This window comes from Pelodiscus sinensis, chromosome 16 (genome assembly GCF_049634645.1).
Source record: "Pelodiscus sinensis isolate JC-2024 chromosome 16, ASM4963464v1, whole genome shotgun sequence".
Classification (NCBI taxonomy): Eukaryota; Metazoa; Chordata; order Testudines; family Trionychidae; genus Pelodiscus; species Pelodiscus sinensis.
The window spans coordinates 17,454,402-17,478,692 of record NC_134726.1 but is presented as its reverse complement, the minus strand read 5'-3'; the positions used below and the strand labels follow the sequence as shown (position 1 = coordinate 17,478,692).

Sequence of the window (24,291 nt, the reverse complement as noted above, 5' to 3'; positions counted from 1 at the left end):
TTTTTGCTTATTTGTAGTGACTGAGTTCTGGGTGAGCAATCTGAGCATCAGGGGGTGATTGAGACCTCAGCTGGGGCCCTTTCTGGGACTGTGGTACTGGCAGAAACTATAAGGTCACATTCTGACCATTGAGCAAGCTGGTTATAAGACCTTGTGGCTACAGAGAATTAAAACAACACTCTTCTTCCTTTATTTAAGACTGCAGATGCCCCTCTCCCTTAACATTGGAGATGGGGAGGGACTGAGATTGGGATACAAAAGGTGAAGGTATAACTGTACAAAACCAGTTGCAGTGTTTGCATTTGGTAAGCCAGCAGAAATGAATGCTATGAGGAGCAACATTTTTAGTTGCTTCTTTGTACTATCCTGAGGTCTCTCCCAACCCTATGATTCTACTCCCTGAGGAGTGGCAAGAGGGAGAAGAGTAGGGTGCAAGCACAGTGGAAATTCTGTTATAAACATTTATTTTTAAAATAAATTTGATTGTAACAAAACAAGGAGGACATTTTCAGAGCTTTTCTTTTACACTTTTTAGCATGTATGTTCAAAAATCAGTGTCTCTCTCCTAGCCAAAAGAATCATGATAGTCTTCTCTCGTGTTTTGCATTAGGAGGTAAGCAGCTAAACTCCAAAATAAAAATGGCTTATATCTTGAAACTAGTTAGACAGTTTCTTGTATTTTTGGGCAACTCAGGAGTATACGCATAATAATTAGCAATATCAGAAGAATTTTCAGTGCAAATAAGAATTTGAAAGTGCTGCAATAGTGATCCTATGAAAAATGGAAGATTTTAGTGTGAGGTTTCTGGTAGACTGAAGCTTTATTATACTCCTGAAGCTTTAGTTAACTTGTGGCATTTCCATAAATCAATTTTAAAGAATATCTGAAGAGGAGTAGTAAACATAGTAGCCAAAAGCATATATTAAGCTAGAAATTTAGTGGTGATAGCATGGATGGCTATGGAATCAGTCTCAGATTTATCAATTTATATCCATAATACTCCCTTTAAGATTAATAGGAATCACATGTGTTGCACCGCTCAATTGAATTGTGAAACTTGCCCCAATTTGGTAATTTCACTGGATATCATTAATTGTGGATCACGATGTTCTTCAATACTGGCTATTGGTATGTAGTCTATCATTTGTGAAATAGTATTTCTCTACTGAAAATCTATGAGGGTGGTGTTCCATAGACCTAGCCACACGTGCCAAAGGAATTCATGTTCTCTGTACTTTACAAATGGCTTTTTTGCAAGTTAACCTCATGGAAGAAACCCCCTTTTTCAAAGATGTAGTCTCTAAAGTAGTGGTAGGCAATGAGATTCTACATGGAAGCTGCAAGACATTTTGTTACCATTGCCAGTGTACAGAGTTGCCAGATTCTGCTGGTTTCCATCTGCATCACATTTTCCCTATGAGTATTATTAAAGTACCACACATGTAAAGCAAGGTGCACATAAAGTGAGGTGCATGCTGCTTGCAACAATATTGACTGTAAGAACCGTGCTCTTGCTCATGCTGTCCACTCACTAGCCTAGGTTGCCTATTGCTATTCTAAAGTATGAAGCTCAAGGGCTTTGGCCGTATCATGGAGCATCTCAGCTGCTATTCCCACTGATTTTTCACCTTTGGTTTTCAGCCAGAAAAGAAGTGATATAATCTCTACTGCACGCCAAACATAGGACTCCATTTTAACTGTGGCCTGCCTCATCTGCCCACTGTACTCCTGGGATGGTTTCTTATGTACAGGTATAAAAGCTTGAGAGTATAACAAGGGGATTTGTCTCTCTTGCACATGCCATCACCCCTAAATTTTTTTGAGATAAAGTGTTTTTGTGGTTTCCACGACTTGCCATTATAGTTCTGCTTGAGGACCAATGAGCAGTGAGACAAAACCCAATGCTCTGATATTAGACTCAAAAATTCAGCTGAGTGCATAATATGTGTTTCATTTCACTCTGATTCAGAGAGACTCCTACTTGGCCAGAGAGAACTTTAAATCCTGTCACTTTGAGAAGAAGCCAGTCACTTAGGTAGCAAAATTTTGTCTCTTCCTTTTCAGAAATCCAAAATGCAGGCAACACAAAGGAGGTTTGAAACATGGCCATGATCAAAAATACATTTTCAATCATAAATACAAACAACTCCCAAGAAATCTGAAAAATCATAGATTCCATGGCTTTAGAACTTTGGAAGTTTGTCCTGAGAGTAATGAGTTACATTCTTGTGATCCCAGAGTCTTTGAGGTTAGAATTTAAAGCTCCACCGCAGTTCTTGAGCCTCTTCAACCTTTCAGAACTTGTGCTTAGAACAGCACTACTCAACTTTGGAAGCCCTGGGAGCCACAATGATACCCACAGCACATGCTGAGGACCACAGCTTAAGCGTGGCTGAATATATCTATGCAAATATATGCAAGTATTTATGCAAATATACATAAATAGCATCTTCCATACTGACGGGCATCACTATAAAGATTAAGGCAAGATTACACAACACGCAAGCCCCATTTAAGTCAGTCCTGCTGTTATTAATAAAATTCAATATTTACCCAATTTCCACCCATATGATAGCACTTGTGGGAAGGCTCCACCACCGCTTACTGCCTCTTGCCACCCCACCCTCCCACCAGCCAGCAGCTCCTGCTAAAATACATGCGTGGCTTTTATCTGATCCGTGCCGTGCAGCTATGCTTTTGGTGAGGCTCTGCCATCTCTTGCTGGCCACTGCCTGCTGGCCGGCAGCTCCTCTTTACACGCAGGCATGGCTTTTATCAGAGCCACACTGTGCAGCTCTGCTTCTGGGGAAGCTCCGCCGCTTCTTGCGGCTCCCTCCTTCCCTGCCAGCTGGTAGCAATCACGCAGGCAGGCATCCTGGGAAGCAGCTCAAGGCGCCGTGAGCTGCGTGGAAAGGGACCATGGGCCACATGTTGAGTAGCCCTGGCTTAGACATTCCATCTGTTCCTGTGAGCAAGGAAGATTGGTGGACCAAGAGTTTAAGCAAAGTTTTTGTTCCCATCTTCCAAAAATCCTAATTTCTTCTGCAAAGGAGTTTTATACTTATTAATAGCTGAACTCCCACACCTTCCATCTTCCAGTCATTAAGATATTTGAAAACCATTTGCCCTTTGTCTTAGGAGCAGGTAATAATTAAGTGGTAATTATGACATATTTTCTCTAGTCAGTGCACATACGTGCACATGTATGTGTATTGGGAAAAATAACATCGATCCCCATTCAATGAATACACTCTTTAAAAATCAAAGGCTATTTGCTTTTACAATATCTCACTAAAACAGTAGAGAATAATTTTAAAATATATCCTCTGCACAGCTATTTTGTTGGTTGTAGTGTAAAACTTATACTTAAACCAATAAAGAAAATAGTGATAAAAACAGAACTGATGTATTTAGAACTTGTTAAAATAACCTGTTTACAAAATGTGAGAAGGATAAAGTTACCACTTGGAGGATCAAATGTGTACAAATAAATCTAGGGAAGAATATTGCTCTCACTTGACTTTTGGCCCTTCAAGTTTGCACAATTATAACAAATGTGTAACTGAATTTGACAGTGTGGCAACACATTCAAAGAAGAAATTTATGCTCAACGTGTATTATGTCTGCTTTAAAGGTTAAACTCCAAAATTGAAGTTTCTGACTTCAGATTTGCAGGTTCTTCTTTAGACATTGTAAGACCTAGTATTTTTCATAGGAAATAAACATTATTTTTTCCAAATTCTTCATGATTTCTCTTTTAATTGCCTTTTGTGTTGATTTGCACACATGGAAGGGATGACTTTTCCATGTTTTTTGGGACAGTGATAAGAAATAAGAAACTATCCGTTTTCACCATGAATGTCACTCTTTTGGTTGAGCTGCAGCAGGCATTTGCATTCAGTTCTGCCTTTTGGCCACCAAGGACACATCTACATAGCAGAGCAAAAATTGAATTAACCAATACAGCTTCAGCTACATCAATTGCGTAGCTGAAGTCAAAATAGCTTAATTCGGTTTTTGGCACTATCTACACAGCAGAAAGTTGAAGGAAGAACACACTTCTTTTGACTTCCCTTATTCTTTGTGAAATGAGGTTATAGTAGTCAGAGTAAGAAGTCCTCCAGCTCACCATGATTTAAAAATAATGGCTTGCTGCGTAGATGCACTCTTTGTTATTTTGGAATAACGTCAGTTATTCCAAAGTAATGCTGCTATGTAGACATAGTCCAAGTGTTTCTGTGGCACTATTGAGCAAACTGCCAAGTGCTGCCTATAGCTCTTTTCCCTTGCAGGGTTCAGCCAGGCACACTCAGGAAATAGCACTGGCAACAAAAATAAAAGGGCCATGATGAGCCCCAAAGTGACTGTCCACACACACACACACACACACACACACACACACACACACACACACACACACGTTCTCTTCTTATCTAAACTCTGTTATTTTCCGTTTTTTTAATCCACTCTTTTTTTGCATAGTTCGTTGAAGGTTGAGGTTTATGGATTTGGTTAGATTAGATGTATGTTGTTATTTCATTTATCACTGGTGCATCTCTACAATGGCCTAGACAAAAACTCATCAAAAGACATTTGTTCCCCTGTTAAGATAGAATCCCTTTTAAATTTACTTTTAATTTTTTTTCTTTTATTCTGCTAGTTTTCTGAAATGCCATCTAAATTCCACAGGTGTTTGAGTTCTTGAAGAGCACTTTCAAATGAGTATAATAAGCAGAGATAATTTATCAAAATATTGTTGCCTCTAAGTTGCAATGCTTTTAAAGTTCATTTGTTTTAATTTCTCTTTTAAAATGTATGTTCTTCCATTAAGCAAAATCTTCAGGATTTTCTTCTGTCTTTAAGTTTAGTAAATTAATTGCATATAAAACACATGAATTAAAAATTGGTGTTGATTTCAATACATTTTGGAATATGAAAATTTCAAAAGCCTGGAAAAAAGTTAAAATTGTGCTCATATTTAAAAAAATTACTCCAGTAATTATACACCTGACATCAACCCTGTGAAAAGCCTGTGTAAAGGATGAAACAGGAAGCAATCAGTGAAGAATTAAGGAAAGGTAACATAGTTAATGCCAGTAAAGTTTTTTTTATAAAAAATGGATCCTGGGTGGGGGACGTGTGGCAGGGTCAGGTCAGAGGGCTGCTGCAGAGAGAGGAAAAAGCAGACCAAAAAGAGTAAAAGACCTGTTTATAGAAGCAAAGGGCTGCAGGACAATTAGCAGCAACTGGGAGGGATCTGGCTCAGGCAGATTGGGGCCAGATAATTCCACTGCTGGCTGGCAGAAGACCTTTAAAAGCCTCAGCAGTTGGAAGCTGAGAGAGAGAGTGAGATGACGGGAGGAGAGACAGAGAGCAAGAAGTTTGAGAGCGCGTCATACCAGCATTAGAGCAGAAACAGCCGGGGAGGGAGTCCCAGGAGTGGCTGGGCTCCCTATCACGGAGACCGGCTGCAGACCTCAACCTCTACTTGCCACACACTGCTTGTAAAGTTTTCAGGTGCCACAAATTTGGGAGAGTGGTAAAGCATGATAAGGGCAGGCCAGTTGCTTGTTAAACAGATCATTTGAACATATATTTAGGAACAAATAATTTATTGGATGGGAAGCTATATCTTGGAAAACTGTGACTTTCAAAAGCACAGGGGTAATGGTAGATAACCAATTGAACATGAGCTATTAATATAATGCTGTGGTTAAAAAGGGCCAATCCTTGAATGTATTAATCAAAATAACAAGTAAAATCAGGCAGTTAATATTACTTCTGTATTGCAACATTGGTGAAACCATTATAGAAATGCTGTATCCTGTTGAGTATTGGTGTCTACACTTCAAAAAGGATGTTTAATCATTTAGAAAAGAGCAGCAAGAATGATTCTGAGTCTGGAAACCTGCCTTACAACAAGGCACTCAAAAAACTTAGTCTACACCTTATCAAACAGAATGCTAAGTGGTGATTTAATCATGCTCTGTAAATTCCTGCATGGTGAAAAGGTTTCTGATAGTAGAAAGCTGTTTAATCAGTGTTTAATCAGACAGAAAAAGGCTCAACAAGATCCAGTGGTTGGAAACTGAACTAGACATATTTAGATGAGGTGCACATTTTTAGCGGAAAAGGTAATTAATCACTGGAACCATTTGCCATGTGGCTTCGACAATATTTAGTCATTTGAAAGCTTCAGATTTAAAATCAGCCATTGAATAGCTTTGTTAAAAAACATTTTCTAGTTAGACCAAGAAATTGTGGGGCTAATCCTAGAATTACTGGGTGATAGTCTGTGGCCTCTCTTATGCAGAAGCTTAGCTCAGATTGTCATAATGGTCACTTCTAGTTGTAAAAATCTAGGGATCTGTAATTTCCCCATGATTTATTTTGGGCAAGAATAAGAATGTGTGAGCTTGTAATTATTAATAAGGGTTATGATAGTTCTCAAGAGTCTTTGTTAGGCATGTGCATAAAATCAAAGTGTAGAGATACTATAAATACAGGCAGTCTCCGGGTTACATGGATCCGACTTACATCGGATCCCTACTTACAAACGGGGTGAGGCAACCCTGCACTAGCTGCTTCCCCCCAGCAGACCAGGGAGATGCGAAGCTAGCGCCCCCCCCCCCCCCCCCAGCAGACCAGGGAGACGCGGAGCGGCTTTTCTCAGCAGACACCTCATCTTGAGAATAAAGGACTGAGGGAAGTGAGGTGTGGGAGAATAAAACTGAGCTCTGGAGAAATGTTTGGCTAGAGTTTCCCCTACAATATGTACCAGTTCTGACTTACTTACAAATTCAACTTAAGAACAAACCTACAGTCCCTATCTTGTACGTAACCCGGGGACTGCCTGCAGTTAGCAGAAGGTTCTGGAGCTCCCATTTGAACTGACCACCATTAAAAGAGCTAGCTATATTTGTAGATGACCATACTACTCCAAGGAGTTAAGTGAGACCAGAGAGCCCTCATATTTTAAACACAGATGAACTTTAATCCTCATCTCCCAGTGAAGCTGTGTGTTAGGTAATGTTGGTCTGGCACAACTCCATGGGTATTTTAAGTGGACTTTGTTTTCTATGTTGTCCGACTAGAAACTATACCTGATGGGTTTTGTCCTAGTTTAATGTATTTATGGACCTGAAATGTAAAAAGCTATGTAATTTTTTTAGGAATAACTTGTTGCATTCACGTTATACCTTTAGGTGGTGGCAATTACCAATAGCTGCTTTTCATAGTCACAAAACGATTGCAGTAAAATTATTTTCCTTGACATATTTCTTAGCAAGAGTCTGTTATTAATTGTTGCAGACCTACATTTTGAATCCAGATTTCACTTCCTTACAAACTCCAGAGGAATTTAATATTGTCATGCTTTTTCATTATTGTAATTATCAACAAATGACACGAGCTAATGAAACTAATATTCCATGAATCTTACTTAAAACATTTCAATGTTTATCTGATTACTTAAGGTGCTTCTTCATTTGCAAAATAATAACAACCATTTCTGAGCTACATAACATAACGTAGAGGCTACATCTACACTGGCCCCTTTTCCGGAAGGGGCATGTAAATTTCACCTATCGTAGTAGGGAAATCCGCGGGGGATTTAAATATCCCCCGCGGCATTTAAATAAAAATGTCCGCCGCTTTTTTCCGGCTTTTAAAAAAGCCGGAAAAGAGCGTCTACACTGGCCCCGATCCTCCGGAAAAAGCGCCCTTTTCCGGAGGCTCTTATTCCTACTTCAAAGTCTTGTATATAGTACTGGAAAAATAACATTACAGTGACATTAATGAAAATATAGTAGTAGAGGTTTTGTACTGATAGGAGGGCAAAACAGGTAACAGATTCCATTTATAGGCTGAAAGTTAAGATACTTGGGGGCATGTCTACATAGTAGGGGTAAGGCTGAATTACGCTACGTAACTTGAACTACGTCAATTGTATGGCTTAAGTCGAAATAGCTTATTTTGGCTTTTGGCACTGTCTACACAGCAGGAAGCCCAAGAGAGCACTCTTCCTCCAACTTCTCTTACTCCAAGTAAGACGAGGGTTACAGGAGTCGGAGTAAAAAGTCCTCCAGCTCAACATTATTTGGACATGTTGAAATAGCTGCTCATAGTATAGATGTGGATTATGTTATTTGGGAATAACATCAGTTATTCTGAGATAACACTGCTATATAGACGTACCCTTAATGTTCTGAGCATCTAAAATATTCTGAACAGAGAAGGCACATCTCTGTTGCTGTCTATATTTAGTCCTACAAAACATTCTTCCATTGTAATTTTGGTATTGCTTTTCTAAAAACTATCAGTGTGTTTATTCATTCAAATAGTTTCATTTTGTGAAACTAAACCTAACACCACCAAAAAAGGTGTTACAAGGACGAGTGAGAAAAATTGTTCTCCTTGGCCTCTGATGATGGGACAAGAAGCAATGGGCTTAAATTTCGGCAAGGGAGGTTTAGGTCTGGACATTAGGAAAAACTTCCTAACTGTCAGGATGGTTAAACACTGGAATAAATTGCCTAGGCAGGTTGTGGAATCTGCATCATTGGAGATATTTAAGAGCACATTGGATAGACATCTACCAGGGATGATCTAGATGTTGCTCGGTCCTGACGTAAGGGCAGGGGATTGGACTTGATGATCTCTCAAGGGCCCTTCCAGTTTAGTATTCTATGATTCTGTGATTCAGTGCTGCCTTGTAGTGTGGATGCGCTATTTTGAAATTATTATTTTGGAAGTTATTATTTTGAAATAAATTATTTCAAAATTTCCTACTGTAGACATGCTGTAAGTGACAGCTTATGTTTTATATGGTAATTACAGGAGTGTGTCTTTTTTATGTCTGAGTCCAGTCAAGGGAGAAAAGACTTGTGTGGGAGATAGCCGAATGCTCCCTTCTTGTTGTAATCATAGCATACAAGATTTTTGGCCTCGTCCTGAAGTCTTTGTGAAGTGCAGTTGACTACAGTGGACATTTTGCCTAAATGACTTCATGATTGAGCTATGTGGCCTTAACCTGTTGTTCATTGTTATTTTGGGAGATACCAATGAAAATGTTGGCATTTCTACCTCTAATTGGTGAGATGATGGTGACACTCTTATGACTTATGCCTGTGTAAACTCCCTGGCTATATTTAATAGTAGATGCCACTAAATGATTTATATTATTCATTAAAAAGCTGAACACAAATTAAAATATATAATTTAAATTGCATGTACATTAAAGTGTGTGTGTGTGTGTGTGTGGTGCCCATGCAAGTAAACACATAGTGTTGTTGAGATAAAAGTTTGTTCCATGTAATTATTATTATGTCTGCTAGATATACATTGGAAAGAAACTCTCAAGTTTGCACATATGTTAGCTGAAATGTTCCATTATTCTGTTTGTTTTTCATTTCTTAGAAATGATTACTGCAGTAATTCTTAAATTCAGTGATTTTCAAAGAGGAAACTTAGCAACCATAAATGGAGTCATGCAACTGTGTCAAAATATAATTTGCACCTGTGCTTATTTGTGACACTTTCAGGATAACGGTAGAGAATTTACCTTGGATTTATGTCTGTAACAGACACCTAGGGTGTGTCTAGACTGGCAAGATTTTGCGCAAAAGCAGATGCTTTTGCGCAAAAACTTGCCAACTGTCGACACTGGCTGCTTGAATTTGTGCAAAATCACTGGCTTTGCAATGTACAAAGTCAGTGCTTCTTGTGCAAATACTTTCACGCTCCCGCTCGGGAAAAAGCCCTCTTGCGCAAGAATACTTGCTCAAGAGGACCAGTGTAGACAGGAAAGAATTGTTTTGCGCAAAAAAACCCCAATGGCTAAAATGGCAATCGGGGCTTTCTTGCGCAAAATCGCATCTAGACTGGCCATGGATGCTTTTGCGCAAAAGCACTTTTTGCACAAAAGCATCCTTGCCAATCTAGACCCTCTTTTGCGGAAATACTTTTAACAGAAAAACTTTTCCGTTAAAAGTATTTCTGCAAAATCATGCCAGTGTAGACATAGCCATATTGTCTTCAAGACAAGTCAGAAAATGTATCTGCTTTCTCCTTCGTGTGTACTTCAGCCATGGGTATATAGCTTTGTTTCTTGTATTTATTCCTGATGTGTAAATGACATTGATTAACACTTCCTAAATGTATATAGTTCATCTTCTGAAAAGCATATTGTAAAGGAAGGAGAACATACTCTGACTTAATGTAGCTAATCTAGTTTGCAAGTTCCATCCAAAATCATGTAAATTAAAGTACCCTTTCACTGGCTGTTTATTTTCAGTAGTTTTACAGGTTCTGAAAACTGGCTGGTGCCAATAGATTGAGAAACAGAACAATTTTCTTTACATCAGCATCTTAAACTATTCCTTTTATAACAAAGTTTTATTATGCTGTCATGTACAAATAGTTAACATTAAAACTATTGACAACTACATATGGAACAAGACAGGGCTTATTGGGAGCAGATGAACCTATGTTATCTGTAAACAGTGTTTTTAAATGTACAAACCCTAGCATATATACGCCAACTCTTCTTTTAGTAAGTGTTTAATGAGCATTCCAGAATAACAGTTAAAGAATAGAAATCTTTTTTTTTTAAACTATTCTTAAACACTTTGGTAGTAGATCCCTTTTTAGAGGAAACTTCTTTAAAAGATACAATAAAAAGCAAACTAGAGCCCCTGTATACATTATAGACTACTTCTTTATTACATTAAAATTAAGTCCTGATGTGTTTCATTGCTGGATTATTGCTTCCCAAAGTATTCTTTTACTTAATTGTTTTAGATTATTGAACCAAAGTATCAGAGAATTAAAGAACAGCATCAGCTTGGAGTCTATACAATTGATATCTGCTTTCAATTTTTGAGGAAGTAATAGATGTTCGATGGCGTGGAAAATCTTAATGATGGTCAGTTCACCTTGCTGAATGAAGATAACTATTTTTTTTCATTTTCATGTTAATGTAACTTTGTTACTTGAAAATGATGCTCTATTTTATATTATCATTCTGTATCACCCAATGAACCTTATATTTTATGTACTAGTTACTGTGCAACCCATAATGTCCAAATCGTTAATTTGGGTTTGGGTTTATTTTTCTCTCTCTGTGTTTGGACTTTTAATACAGATTTGGTCTCCTGCTAACTCACCAAGAGTTGGCTGAAGTGGCTATTCTGTCAAAGAGTGAGTTCAGACAGCAGAATACCAATGTAAAGAAAAATGGAAATCTATGCTGTTGCTAGGACTGGCATCAGAAAACAGTACAGGCAGTCCCCGGGTTACGTACAAGATAGGGACTGTAGGTTTGTTCTTAAGTTGAATTTGTATGTAAGTCGGAACTGGTACATATTGTAGGGGAAACTCTAGCCAAACATTTTTTTTAGTTTTGGATAGCATAGGGAAAGGTTAACTCCCCTCTAATGTTTGTTTTGCTGTCTGTTCCCCTGTTCAGAAGATTTCACATCTATTTCTGTCCCTGTGACAAACTCAGGACTAAAGGAGTAACTCATCAAATACCAAACAGCTCTGCACCATGCTTTGAGCTAATAGCTTTATTTCCACACACCACCCAGGGTTCTAGGAGGAGGGTCCTTTTTTTGCTAACACAATGAGGCCAGCACTTTGTTTGTTTTGGTGGAGTCTTTGTTTGCCCAGGGAGCCCAGCGTGTATAGTGGGAGGAGGGGCGGAGAGGCTGCTTTTGTCTGCTGTTCGGCAGCCTGTTGCTCAGGGGAGGGGGCAGCCTGTTGCTGGCAGGGGGGGAGGGGAGAGGCGTGCAGGATGCGAGGCCGCGGGGGGGGGGAGGGGCAGCGGGCGTGGGGAGGCACTTTTCCTCTGCCCGGCAGCTCTGCGGGATCTCTGTCCCTGTGGCCAGCTGCTGCAGGCAGAGGCCAGTTGGAGCCGGCCGAAAAGGAGGAGGTGGTGGATTCTAGGACCCAGGTGAGCGAGCCCCGGGGACGCTGCTGCGCTCCGGGAGCCCGGCATGTATAGAGGGGAGGAGGGGCAGAGAGGCTGCTTTTGTCTGTTCCGCAGCCTGTTGCTCAGGGGAGGGGGCAGCCTGTTGCTGGCGGGGGGGGGGGGGGGGCAGCGGGCGTGGGGAGGCACTTTTCCTCTGCCCAGCAGCTCTGCGGTACCCCAGTCGGAGCCGGCCTGAGGAGGAGGAGGATCCTAGGACCCAGGTGAGCGAGCCCCGGGAATGCTGCTGCGCATGTGCGGGAGTTGCCTCACCCCGTTCGTATCTAGGGATCCGACGTAAGTCGGATCCACGTAAGTCGAGGACTGCCTGTAACATTCCTGAGCCATTTTAGTTTTGGTAATGTTTAAAATAAACCATAAAGAAATGCCTTCTTGCAGGCACAATTGCAACATTTAATATTCTAACTTCACTTACTATTCATCTTTCACAAAACGGATTAGCAGGGATTAATTTCAGCATTATTTCACTAGCCTTGGTCTGTCTTTAGAGCAGTTCTCCCCAGGCTAGTGAGGATTGCTTGCTCTAGCTTATACAATTTCAGCTGGTACTTTCAGCTGCTTTGTTAACATAAACCAACTTACTGGAGCGCGCGTTAGAAATGAAATATATTCCTAGACAAAAACTCTCAATAAGTCTGAATAAAAGAAAAGAAACTAAATTATTAGAAACAAAGTTTATGAAAAATGGACTTTTTAGTTATTTAGCAAGATGGAGGGGCAAGAACACAACGAATAATTATGGTTAAATCCTAGTGTCAAGTAAATACTTATGTATCACATTGAAGTGAATGAATGCATGCTTCTCCCCTTTTCTAAATAAGTTGACTTTTAGTATCATTCCTCTCTAATTATTATATTAGTTCATTTGTGCTCACTTCATCTTCATCAGAAGGCAAAAAGACCTTTGTAACTCTGTACTACATTAACAGCATGATTATATGTTTTGTCTTTATTCTAATTATTGCAAAATATTGAATTAAAAATAATTGGAGTTTAAAATCTGGAGGATTGTCCCCTGTAGGTGTTAATTTTTTGGCTTGTTCAGTTTGTAAAATATATGTATCACTTCAAAGAATTTTGGTTTTGGGATGATGTCAGGGTGATCATCATGAAAAGGACAAAAGTCTTGGAAGCATGGTACCAGACAGTTTTATACCTGAAAATGTTTACTTTTTGTAACGTACATTTCCTTAACTTATTGTAAATAACTAGGAACAGTGCTTTTGTTGTAACAACTGAGTTAGGTGTGTACTGAATTTACCAGTTTAAACTTAAAAAAAAAATCAATAAGGGCTTGTCTATACTAGGAAACTATTTCAAAATAGCACGTGCAAACTACAAGGCACCATCAAAATAGTGCAGAATTGTTTTGAAATTGCGTATCCATGCTGATTGGAGCCTGAATTGCATTTAAAGCCCCTGGAAGCACTCCAAGGAGGGCACCAGGGGGGCCTTTACTTCCTGTAGCTGTTTGCTGAGGCTACCTGAGACTTGCGGCTGTAGAGAGGAGTTCCTTTAAGCACACATCACATGCCACTTCTCCACTGCCTACCCCCTTATGGGACACCCAACTTATGCTGCGTGCTCTGGTTGCCCTTGTGGATGCCACAACATTGGGTACATGGAGCAAGAGCTGCTGCAAAGCAGTGACTGGTTCAGAGGCCTCATGCTGCGCCTCATGGCACAGGTGATCCACGCTGCCCGCATGGCGATTCAGGACCATGATGAGCAGCCCAGTCTGGAGGAGCCTCTTTTTTCATGCCCTGGTACTCCTCATGCACCAAATGATCCATAATCCCTTGCACACTGTGGAACGCCGCTTCTTGTGGAGAGAGACCAGTTCCAGTGGGTGGGACTGCATCATCCAGCAACGATGGGATGACCAGCAGTGGCTCCAGAACTTCCACGTGTGGAAAGCTACCTTCCTGGAGCTCTGTGAGTGGCTCACCCCTGCCCTCAGGCAACAGGGTACTCAGCTGACACCCGCCACCCCCTTGCAGAAGTGTGTCACCATTGCCGTCTTGAAGCTTACCATGCCTGACAGCTACTGCTCCATCGGGAACCAATTCTGCATGGGGAAATCCACAGTTGGCGGCCATGCTCTTGCAGGTTTGACTATTTCACAAGGAGGGTAGTGAAGCACTGGAATGGGTTACCCATGGATGTGGTAGAATCTCCATCCCGAGAGGTTTTTAAGTCTCGGCTTGACAAAGCTATGGCTGGTATGGTTTAGTTGGGGTTGGTCCTACTATGGGCAGGCAGTTGGATTTGATGAGCTCCTGAGGTCTCTTCCAACCCTGTGAATCTATGTTTCTATGATTCTATAGATGGTCAAGGCCATCAACACCATTCTACTTCGGAGAGTCATCACTCTGGGTAACGTCAACCCTATTGTCTCTGGCTTTGCTGCTGTGGGCTTCCCCAACTCTGGGGGCAGAGGGAATAGATGGAGCCCATATCTCCAAGCCCAGCCCCCGAACACCATGCCTCAGACTAGGGGTACTTCTCGATGGTGCTGCAGGCCCTCGTGGACTACAAGGGACATTTCATGGACATTTCATGGGCAAGGAAGTCTCACATCATCTGCATATTCCACCTGTTTCAGAGGATGCATACCAGCACTTTTTCCCTGACCACACCATCAGGGTCATAATGGGGACATGCCCATGAGCATCCTGGCCAATGCAGCCTACCCCTCGCTCCTCTTGCTCATGAAGCCCTACATGGGCAGCCTGGACTCCACCATGGAGCACTTCTGTGCCAGGCTCAGCAGGTACCGCATGGTGGTTGAGTGTGCCTTCGGACCCCTAGAGGGGAGATTCAGGAGTCTCCTCGCCCACCTGGATCTCAGCAGTTGAAACATCCCCTATGTGGTGGTAGCCTGCTGTGTGCTCCACAACCTATATGAGAGCAAGGGGAAGACTTGTTTGCCAGGGGCAAGGGAGGGAGCAGAGGGTGAACAGCTGGCCAGGGCTTATGAGCAGTTGCTGATGGCATCGGAGATGGTGGATGTACCCCACTCATAGCTGACCCAGCTGTGAAGACAAGTGACAAGGGCAGTCATCCCTGAAGACACTGTGCACGAAGCCTAGCCCTAATCTCTGAGCCGACACCAAAGGTGTCGATTCAGATTATCATGATCTGCTTCGAGCAAGGCCATCTGTTGCCTCAACAAAGGCACAGGAGCACAGATATCCCAGGGGCACCTTGCTACCCGGATGGCCCGGGGCCAGCAGGCATGAGAAGATGCTGGCCAGGCTAGGAGCCTCCTGGCAGGAGCGGGGGAATGGGACAACTCAACTACATATTCTGGTTCATGCCTGGACCGGTACTGGTGGCATCTCGCAGACAGAGAACTCTTATCTTGCCCACTGGAGGAGCAGGGGATCAGTCTCCTCTGCATCACCACACTTGACCAAGAGAGCATGCTGCCTGAATGCAGTCATGAGCCTGTGCCATGTGCAACACTGCTGTGTGTGTTTCCATGACCCCAGCCTCAGTGGTGGCTTGTGATAGGAAGATATGCCACCACGGAAACTGAAGTAATGCAAGCCTATGCAGGAACATTGTGGAAAGGAGTGATGGGGTCCTGTGTGAGAGTATCATGGGGCTGAGTGCTCCAGCTTGGCGGTCCATGTGCACTCACATTCACAGGCTGTTGTGCGACTCCCAGGCCCAGAAAGCCAAGCAAGGAGCTTTCAGCCCACTGCCTGGCCCCATGTATGTATAGGAAAGGTGATGGAACTCACCTGAAGTGCCTTCTCCAGGTTCATCCAAGCCCGGGGACACATCCTGGGAGTGGAGGGAGAGACAGGCTTCAGGTTGAGGATGACCTCCTGGCTGGCAGGCACGATGTCCTGACTAGCCTGCTCCTTCTCTTCCTCATTGTCGTCATCCTCGTCCACAACCTTGCCCTCGTGGAGGCTGACGCTGGACATGTCCTGGCCAGCATCATCGATGATGGGAGGGGAGATGACTGGCCCCCTTCCTAGGATGGTATACAGGTTCTCATAAAAGTGGCAAGTATGCAGTGCCACCCAAGAGCAGGACCTTTGCTCCCTGGCCTTTGTGTAGGACTACTGAAACTCCTTCATTTTCATTTGGACCTGGTCCAGAGTCCTGTTGTGCCCTTTGTCCATGAAGCTGGCCGCCATCCATCTATAGAGGTCAGCATTGTGCCTCTTGGTGTGGGGATCCTGGATGTTGGTCTTTTCCCTCAATGAGATTCAGGGTCTCTGCACCAGTCTAGGCTGATTTCCTCTTTCACCCCTGGTCAGGGGCATCAGAGGTTACTGAGGGAGGGCTGGCAGACAGGGGGAGTGCAGTGCGAGTACTGGGGTCAGACATGGCTCCAACAAAACATGCTGTGTGGCATGGGGCTAGCAGGGCTATCCTGGTGCCACAAGCCCTTTCCCTTCTGCCTGTAGCTTTAAAGTCTGCAGAAGAGGAGCAATGGAGTTGTCAGGGATGTGGCCAGAGTGACCCCAAGTACGGCTGTGAGAGGCCTCTGGAGGCCAATTATTTTGAAATAGCAGCTGAGCATCCACACTAACAGAATAACAATTTTAAAATAAGCTTTATTCCTCATGACAAGCAGGAGTTATTATTTCAAAATAACGGGCTTGGTAGTGTGGATGGGCCACTTGTTATTTCATAATAAGGGGAGTTATTTTGACTTAGCTCCCTAGTGTAGATGAGGGCTAAATGTTGGCGAAGGAAAAGCCGCCTCCTTTGGAGGACTTAAAATCATTGAGGGTTCACTGGTTATCGTTATCACGCAGAATTGTTATTGAGCTTCTGCTTTCTCTTAGTCTAGCTGCGGGTGAAAGTAAATCTTGCAACTCTTAACATTCTTAGCAAAATTAGTTCTGGTCTTTACCACGATATCTAATATTAAAAGGCCAAAAATAATACTTTTAAACAACCATGAAAATAACAGACTCCCTGTGTGAATTTGGGCACCCACCCCTGTGTTCATACATTATACTCTGCTGTTGTTATATCTGAACAAAATATGAAATTTGAAAACTAGTAACACAATATCATCATTGCAAAGTATGTGTGACAGTGCAGTGTGTGGCATTATAGATATTCACTTACATTATGCTTTAAAGTCTGTGACTAAAAGATGTTTGCAGCTGGTATGTTGGAAGGAGTAGAAAAAACAGATTTTCTCTCGACAAAGGAAAGAGGCCAACCCTCGATCCAGGTGTGGCCAGATTCACTGGCCAGATTCACTTTGCATCAGAGGTTGCAGGAAGAGAACATTAACATTGTAAAATTGCAGCAGGAAGCATCATCACATTGAGATCCACTAGGAGACACTTTATTCTTTACTCCCCATGGAAGACAGGAGACTGAACCCCAGGGGATCGATTTGACCAGGGAAAAAAGGCAGACTTTGATATATATGGACAGTTTTGCCCACGAAAGCTCATGATACCATCTACATGTTTTGTTAGTCTTTAAGGTGCTACTAGACTATTTGTTGTTTTAAAAGTTTTTCCTGTTACAGACTAACTCAGCTACCCCTCTGAAGAAAGATTTGTATTATACTTCACATCAGGAGACAAAGAAAACCTGCACCTGAACTCGCTGGGGATCCTGGCTAAGGGTTAGCCTGCTACTGCTAGGAAAGAAAGATTAGTGAGAAAACGACTTGAACAAAAACTGTAGATTGTTAATATAAGTCTTAGCCATTAGACAGTTGGTTATTTTTTTCATAGAATTGTAGGGTTGGAAGAGACCACAGAAGGTCATTGAGTCCAGCCCTCCTTTAAAAGCAGGACCAATCCCAGTCAGGTCTTTGTCAAGGCAGGACTTAAAAACCTTTAAGGATGGAGACTCCATGTCCTCTCTTGGTAACCCATTCCAGTGCTTCCCTATTTTCCTAGTGAAATAGTTTTTCCTAATATCCAACCTCCCCTCCCACTGCAATTTGAGACCACACTCCTTGTTTTGTCATCTGTCACCTCTCAGAACAGTCTTCAACCATCCTCTTTGGAACCCCCCTACAGATAGTTTAAGGCTGATATCAAATCCCCTCTCATTCCTCTCTTCTGTAGACTAATTAAGCCCAAATCCCTCAGCCTCTGCTCATAAATCCCATAATAATTTTTGTTGGACTCTGCTAGACTTGCTCCAGTGCATCCACATCCTTTCTGAAGTCTTTAAGGTGCCACAGGACTCCTCGTTGTTGTTGCTGAAACTGACTAACACGTCTACCCCTCAGAAATTTGTAAATTTTTTTGTAACCATTTCTAGCTTTAATTCTTTCTACATATCACTTAAACTACATCCTGATGTTAATGAACTTGTTTTATTTTCTTATGAGCCAACTCAGGGCTGTGTTTAAAGAGAAGGGTGTGTTTACCCTGGTTAGTTAATAATCTATGTTGTACTGACTCTTTAAAAGAGCAGTGACCTTAGTATTTTCTGTAAACATACAGTAAGAGAGGCTGCATATTGCAGAGAAACGTTTTGCTCAGAGGCCTGGAGTTTACTGATTGTTACCTGTTAGTCATGGTTTAGGTTGGGAGAGACTTGGAGTTTGTTTGTAAAGAATACAGGCTTCTCTGTCTGGGAGCTGACACACAGTATGATCTTTAGCAAAACTCACTTTTGCTGAGGCAGCTTTCCATTGTCATCAAAATGGGGTGCACTGTATAATCTTCTGCCAGATAAAGACAACTGTTAAATTAATAATTTTCTTGGAGAATCAAGTGTGAAAAAGAATTTTGCAGTAGACTTCAGAATTTCAGCCTAAATGTGTTTCTTTTTTCTTTTGTTCTGGCGTTTCTACAGTAGTACCATGCAGTGCTACACATTCTTGAAATGTACATGTTCTGTTAGGTTGGATGGGTTTGGGAATTAATCTCCTCTTCCATTCTGTTTCTCAGGTATGGATTTGCAGTGGAGTATAGCAAAGCACAGGATGTTCAGAAACATTTGATCTGTCATTGACCAGCTTATGGTAGTGAAAACTAAATGTTTTTTGAGTTGCATAATAGGCAAGCTGCTCACAATTAATTACTATGCATGCATAAAAACAGTAAATCATCATATCGTCTCACACACTGGAAAGAAAAAAAACAGGAAATCTACTTGAAGCTCATTCAAGAAACCCAAAACAGCTATGAAAAGAATACAACATAGCCACCCCACACAAAATAAAAAAACACAACCAGCTATAGCTCCACAATTCCACAAAGCAGAGAACATCACCTCCATGAGAAACCATGACACCAGGATCCACCTCATGGAAGCTACACAAGACTTTAATATAATCAACTTATCAAGACTACCTTGAACTGGAGCTGAATTACCTGTACTCTCCAACAACTTAACTTCTTTCCCACCACAGAACTTGATACCATATTAACATGTGGAGGACTAGAACAATTTATTCACTGATTCTGCTTCAAGGAATTATTTCACAACAAAGATGACACCACTCACTACTACCAATTTTTTCCATCCACATGCAGAATGAATTTTGTTATGTGCACTAAATTATCAAGGTAATGTGTGAATGTGCACCACCAGTGGAAACAAAATACCTAAATTTAATAAATATATTTATAAAAAGTTACTATGGGGATAGTTACTTCAGCCAGGACAGGTTAGTCATTTTAAAACTCACTACACAAAGAACTAAATTTAAGCCTAAGAGAGAAATAAAAATTAAGAAATGCATAGACCAGTCAAAAAACTCAAATAACAGCACCTTTTAAAGAATAAAATTACAGAGGATATATGTGCATTGCAGAAAGTATCAGGAAGTAAGAGCAACAACAATGCTAATACAAGTACATGTTGGGAAGTGAGTGTGAAAGACATACACATGCGAAGATATAAGATACAGGAACGAAGGGAGGAGGAGACCCTGATATCCGTGTCCTCCTTCCTTCCCGTCAACTCTAATAGTACCTTCTGCCAAGAACTCACATCATGATTCTCCCAGGAATATGGATATCACCAAATCCTCCTCCAAACTACTCCAAGAGAAACTCTACACTCTCATCCCCCACATACCCATTCCATGGGCCTTCAACATACTTTCTAAAATATACAAGCAAGGGAATTCAGGCAGTCCCTTCATACCTGTCCATGGCACTATTACTGAAGGAGTATCAGGGGGTGGCTCCCAGTGTTATCGTATGATCTGTTTTAGGGTTGTTATTTATTTAGTAGCCAGAAATTAAGCTGAATTCATAAGTAAAAGCCAGCAGGGAAATGCTGACACCATTGAAGTCAATGGCAAAACACCCATTAATTCAGTAGGGTCAGGATTTCACCCCAGGTGTACTAGGCTGCTTGATTTGATGACGTATAGTAATATGTCAATTATGGAGATATTTTGTTCTCCACCCTTCTATACTTATGTTTTATAATTCATTTGCCTAACAATAGCCATCTGCATGCCTTATGGGCACTAAACTAAAACAAATTTAGCAAATCTTTTTAACATTTAGGGCTTATTTTGTTTGATTTCCCTAGAGAGTTGAGATTAACTGTCTTGAAATATCTTGTCTTATGAATAGTATTCCCTATTGAGATAATAAAGCTGTAAGTGCTTGTACTAAAGTAGGAGCTTTAATATGCCTTTCAAACTCTATTATGTGATCATCAATGAATTCAATGACACAGATTTCTTTGTGTCAGTTCTTCATACCTTACAATCTCAAAGAAATCAATATCTATGTTCTTCAAAGAACACCAAGTAAAATCTTTAACAATATACACAGGAAATGAATCTGGTTTTGCAGTCTTTAAAATCTTCAGTTATGGTGTATTAGATTCCTTAATTACTTAACTATAGGTTACACATTATTAGGTAACACAAAATTACACGATTCACCAAATTACAGTTTCCTCTGCACTTGAGTACTAAAAATAGGATTTCCACATTAAATAACGTTAAAAATAATTTAGGTATACTTTGTTTTATAAAGTGCCTGAAAATTTTGAATAATAATTATGTGTGCCGAAGTAATATATTTTAAATGTAGTGATTAAAGAAAGTTGGGGAAAGAGTTGAGGGGATAAAAAATATTTTAAAATGTAGTTCTTACCACAATGCATCAAATATATCTACCGCAGCTATTTGCATACATGGAAATGTTTCCTACTACTGGTATTGATATGCTTCATTTAAATCTAATATCTTTTACATTGAGATTTCTAATATATTGTGCCTTAATTATAGTATTATATGTTAGAATAATCTTGTTTTCACTTATTCAGTAAGATACTTAAAGAATATGCCTAGTGCCTATTTTCAATCAAACTACCTCACATATCTAGGCATATACAAACTTAAGTATCTTGTTAAATTGGGGCCTAAATACCTTGGTTTTCTATCACTTAATATGAAATCCAGAACCCTTACATTATTGTCAGCCACTAGGAATGTAGTTAACATGTCTGTTTGTTATCACAAACTCTCTTCGGGCATAGGTGTACTTCTGTTAATCAGTCACCTTATCTTAATTCATCATCTAATTATCAGAGTTATCTAGCTATGATTTAAAAAATTATATTTTACTTTAAATATTTTGTCATGTGGTCTACCTATTTTTAGTGCCCCATCATTGTAGTATCCAAGTTCCTATTGCCAGATACCATTGCCTGTAGTTTTGTGTGTGTGTATATAGTCTAAATAGACCAAACTCAACAGCTCCAGCATTCTCAATATGCTAACTTCAATACTATCGTATTTGCTTTCTCTAGTATAATCTACCATCATAATCAAAAAGAGCATGTGAAGTGATGTGAAGAGGTAACCACTACAAGCCAGTATTTAACAATTATCACATAATACTTTGATTATTGCCTATAGTATGTATAGGGAAATACAAGTTGGACTTCCCTGGTCTGGCTCCCTTGAGACTTGACTGGTCCTGGAAAAGAGAGTTTGCTGGACCAGGGAAGGTCTTGGGGGAGAATGGGGGTTGGCACCAGCCTCTCTGCTGGGCTTCTCTGTCCAGCTACCTGGCACCACTGCCCTCAGGCTATGATCTCTGCTGCCCTGCAAGCTCTGGCAACCCTTCCAGCACTGCCATTTCCGGTGGCCCTGCCGGCAGCCTTGCAGTGCTCGCATCCCTGACAGTGCTCACAGCCTGTTCATACTGATTGGAGCCTGCATGGGATTAAAAGCCCCCAGAAGCACTCTCAGGAGGGCATCAGGAGGTCAGACACTTCCTGTGACTGCTTGCTGAGACCAGCTGAGACACATGCTTATGGGGCTCTTTTCTATAGCTTTTTTTCACGTCACTCCTCCACTGCCTACCCTCTTTGGTGTTGAGGGACACGCTATGTGCTCTGTTTACCCTTATGAATGCCATAGTATTCACATCATTGAGCCAGAGCTGCTGCAAAGCAGTGCCAAGCTCATAGGCCTCATGCTGTGCCTCATGGCACAGTTCATTCAAACTGTCCACATGCTACTTCAGCACGACGACAAGCAGCCTGAACTGGAGGAGCCTTCACCCAGGTCCTGGCGCTCCTACTGCAGCAAATGATTCTCAGTCCCCAGGACACTGTGAGACATCACTTTTGGCAGAGGGAGACCAGTTCCGACTGGTGGAACTGCATCGTCCTGCAGCAATGGGATGACCAACAGTTGCTCCAGAACTTCTGCAAGTGGAAGGCCACCTTCATGGAGCTCTGTGAATTGCTTGTCCCTGCCCTCAGGTGACAGGACTCTTGACTGCAACCCGCCATCCCCCTGTGTTGCCATTGCCCTCTAGAAGCCACACCGGACAGCTACCGCTCCATTGGGAACAGGTGTCACACTGGGAAATTTACGGTTTGGGCTGTGCTCCTTCAGGTAGTCAAGACCATCAATAATATCTTGCTGTGGAGAGTCAGTCTGAATTACATCAACACTGTGATGGATGGTTTTGCCACCATGGGCTTCCCCAACTGTAAGGGACCATAGACAACACTTATATTGCCATCCTGGCCCCTGACCATCATGCCTCAGACTTCCTCAATAGAAAGGGGTACTCCTTGATGGTGCTGCAGGCCCTGGTGGATTACAAGGGATAGTTCACATACATTAATGTCGGCTGGTTGGAGAAGGTGCACAGTGCCTGCATCTTCTGAAAAACCTGCCTGTTCCAGAAGATGCACGCCAGCACTTATTTATCCAACTGCACCATCAGGGTTAGGGATGTGAACATGCCTATCTGCATTCCAGGAGACTCAGCTTAAACCCTTGCTCCCCTGGATTATGAAGGCCTACACAGGCAGCCTGAACCCCACCAGGGTCTTGGCGCTCCTACTCTTATAAGCCAGGTTGAGCAGGTGCTGCATGGTTGTGGAGTATGTCTTCGGCCACCTAAAGGAGAGGTTTAGGAGTCTCCTGACCCAATTAGACATGAGCAAGCACAATATCCCCTACGTAGTGGTTGCCTGCTGTGTGCTTCACAACCTATGTGAGAGAAAGAGGGAGACTTTCCTGCCTGTGTTGGGCAGAGGCTGAATGCCTGACTAGGGATTACAAGCAGCTGGACACCAGTTCTATACAGAGAGTACGTCAGGGGGCTGTGCTCATCTGGGAGGCCTTGAGGGAGCATTTCACCTAAGGCAACCTGTAAGACTTTCCCCTAGACCTCTCCAGAAGGGGCCCCTGCATTCCCTCTCTGTGCTTTTCCACTTCCACTCCTCCTCTGCAGAGCAAATAAAGAAGCTTTTAAAAAAACACCTCTGTTTATCTGGGGGATATACAATAGAGGAGGGACTGGGGAAAGAACCTGGAATGGTGAAGGGGGTTCAGGGATGGAGCTGGGAGTGGCGTCTTCCTCAGATAGCTCAGTAGACTTCAGCAGCCCTAGAGGTTCCACCACCACATGTTCCTGGGCCATCGGGGCCTCTGAGGGAGCTAGGAGGGAAAGCTGGAGAGTCAGGTTCAGGGAAATTGGGGGGTGGAGAGGTGGCTATATGCTTCATCACAGTGGTGAGGGCGGAGCACACAGACTCATGCCGATTGATCCCAATGACCTTCCGCAGTTCCAGATCAGCCTGGCACACCTCCCAGTCAGTGGCCCACTCCTTGTCAAGCCATCTGGTCCCTCAGCAAATCTTCCCAGGTTCGCTCAAGAAGTCTGGGAGATGGTGGACACGGCACACTCAGCTGTCCCAGCTGTGAAGAAAAGTTACAAGAGTATTCATCCCAGGAGACACTGTGTATGAAGCCTAGCCCTAATCTCTATGCCAACACCGAAGGTCTCAGTTCAGACAATGGCGATGTGCTTGGAGCAAGGCCATCTGGTGCCTAAGCAGTAGACACTTTCCT

General features: G+C 42.0%; 1 protein-coding gene across 8 annotated transcripts in view; it reads left to right on the top strand.

The window, feature by feature from the left end:
* SNX29 (sorting nexin 29) overlaps positions 1 to 24,291 on the top strand; it is a 463,946-nt gene that overhangs the window by 290,440 nt on the left and 149,215 nt on the right. The window contains exon 19 of one of the 8 annotated variants that reach the window (XM_075899356.1): positions 10,802 to 11,282. The exons of the other annotated variants lie outside the window; for them this stretch is intronic. Within the exon in view, the coding sequence (XP_075755471.1) occupies positions 10,802 to 10,891 (90 nt within the window). The 3' untranslated portion in view covers positions 10,892 to 11,282. Of the gene's footprint in view, positions 1 to 10,801; positions 11,283 to 24,291 lie in introns of those variants that run through there. 8 annotated transcript variants of the gene reach the window in all.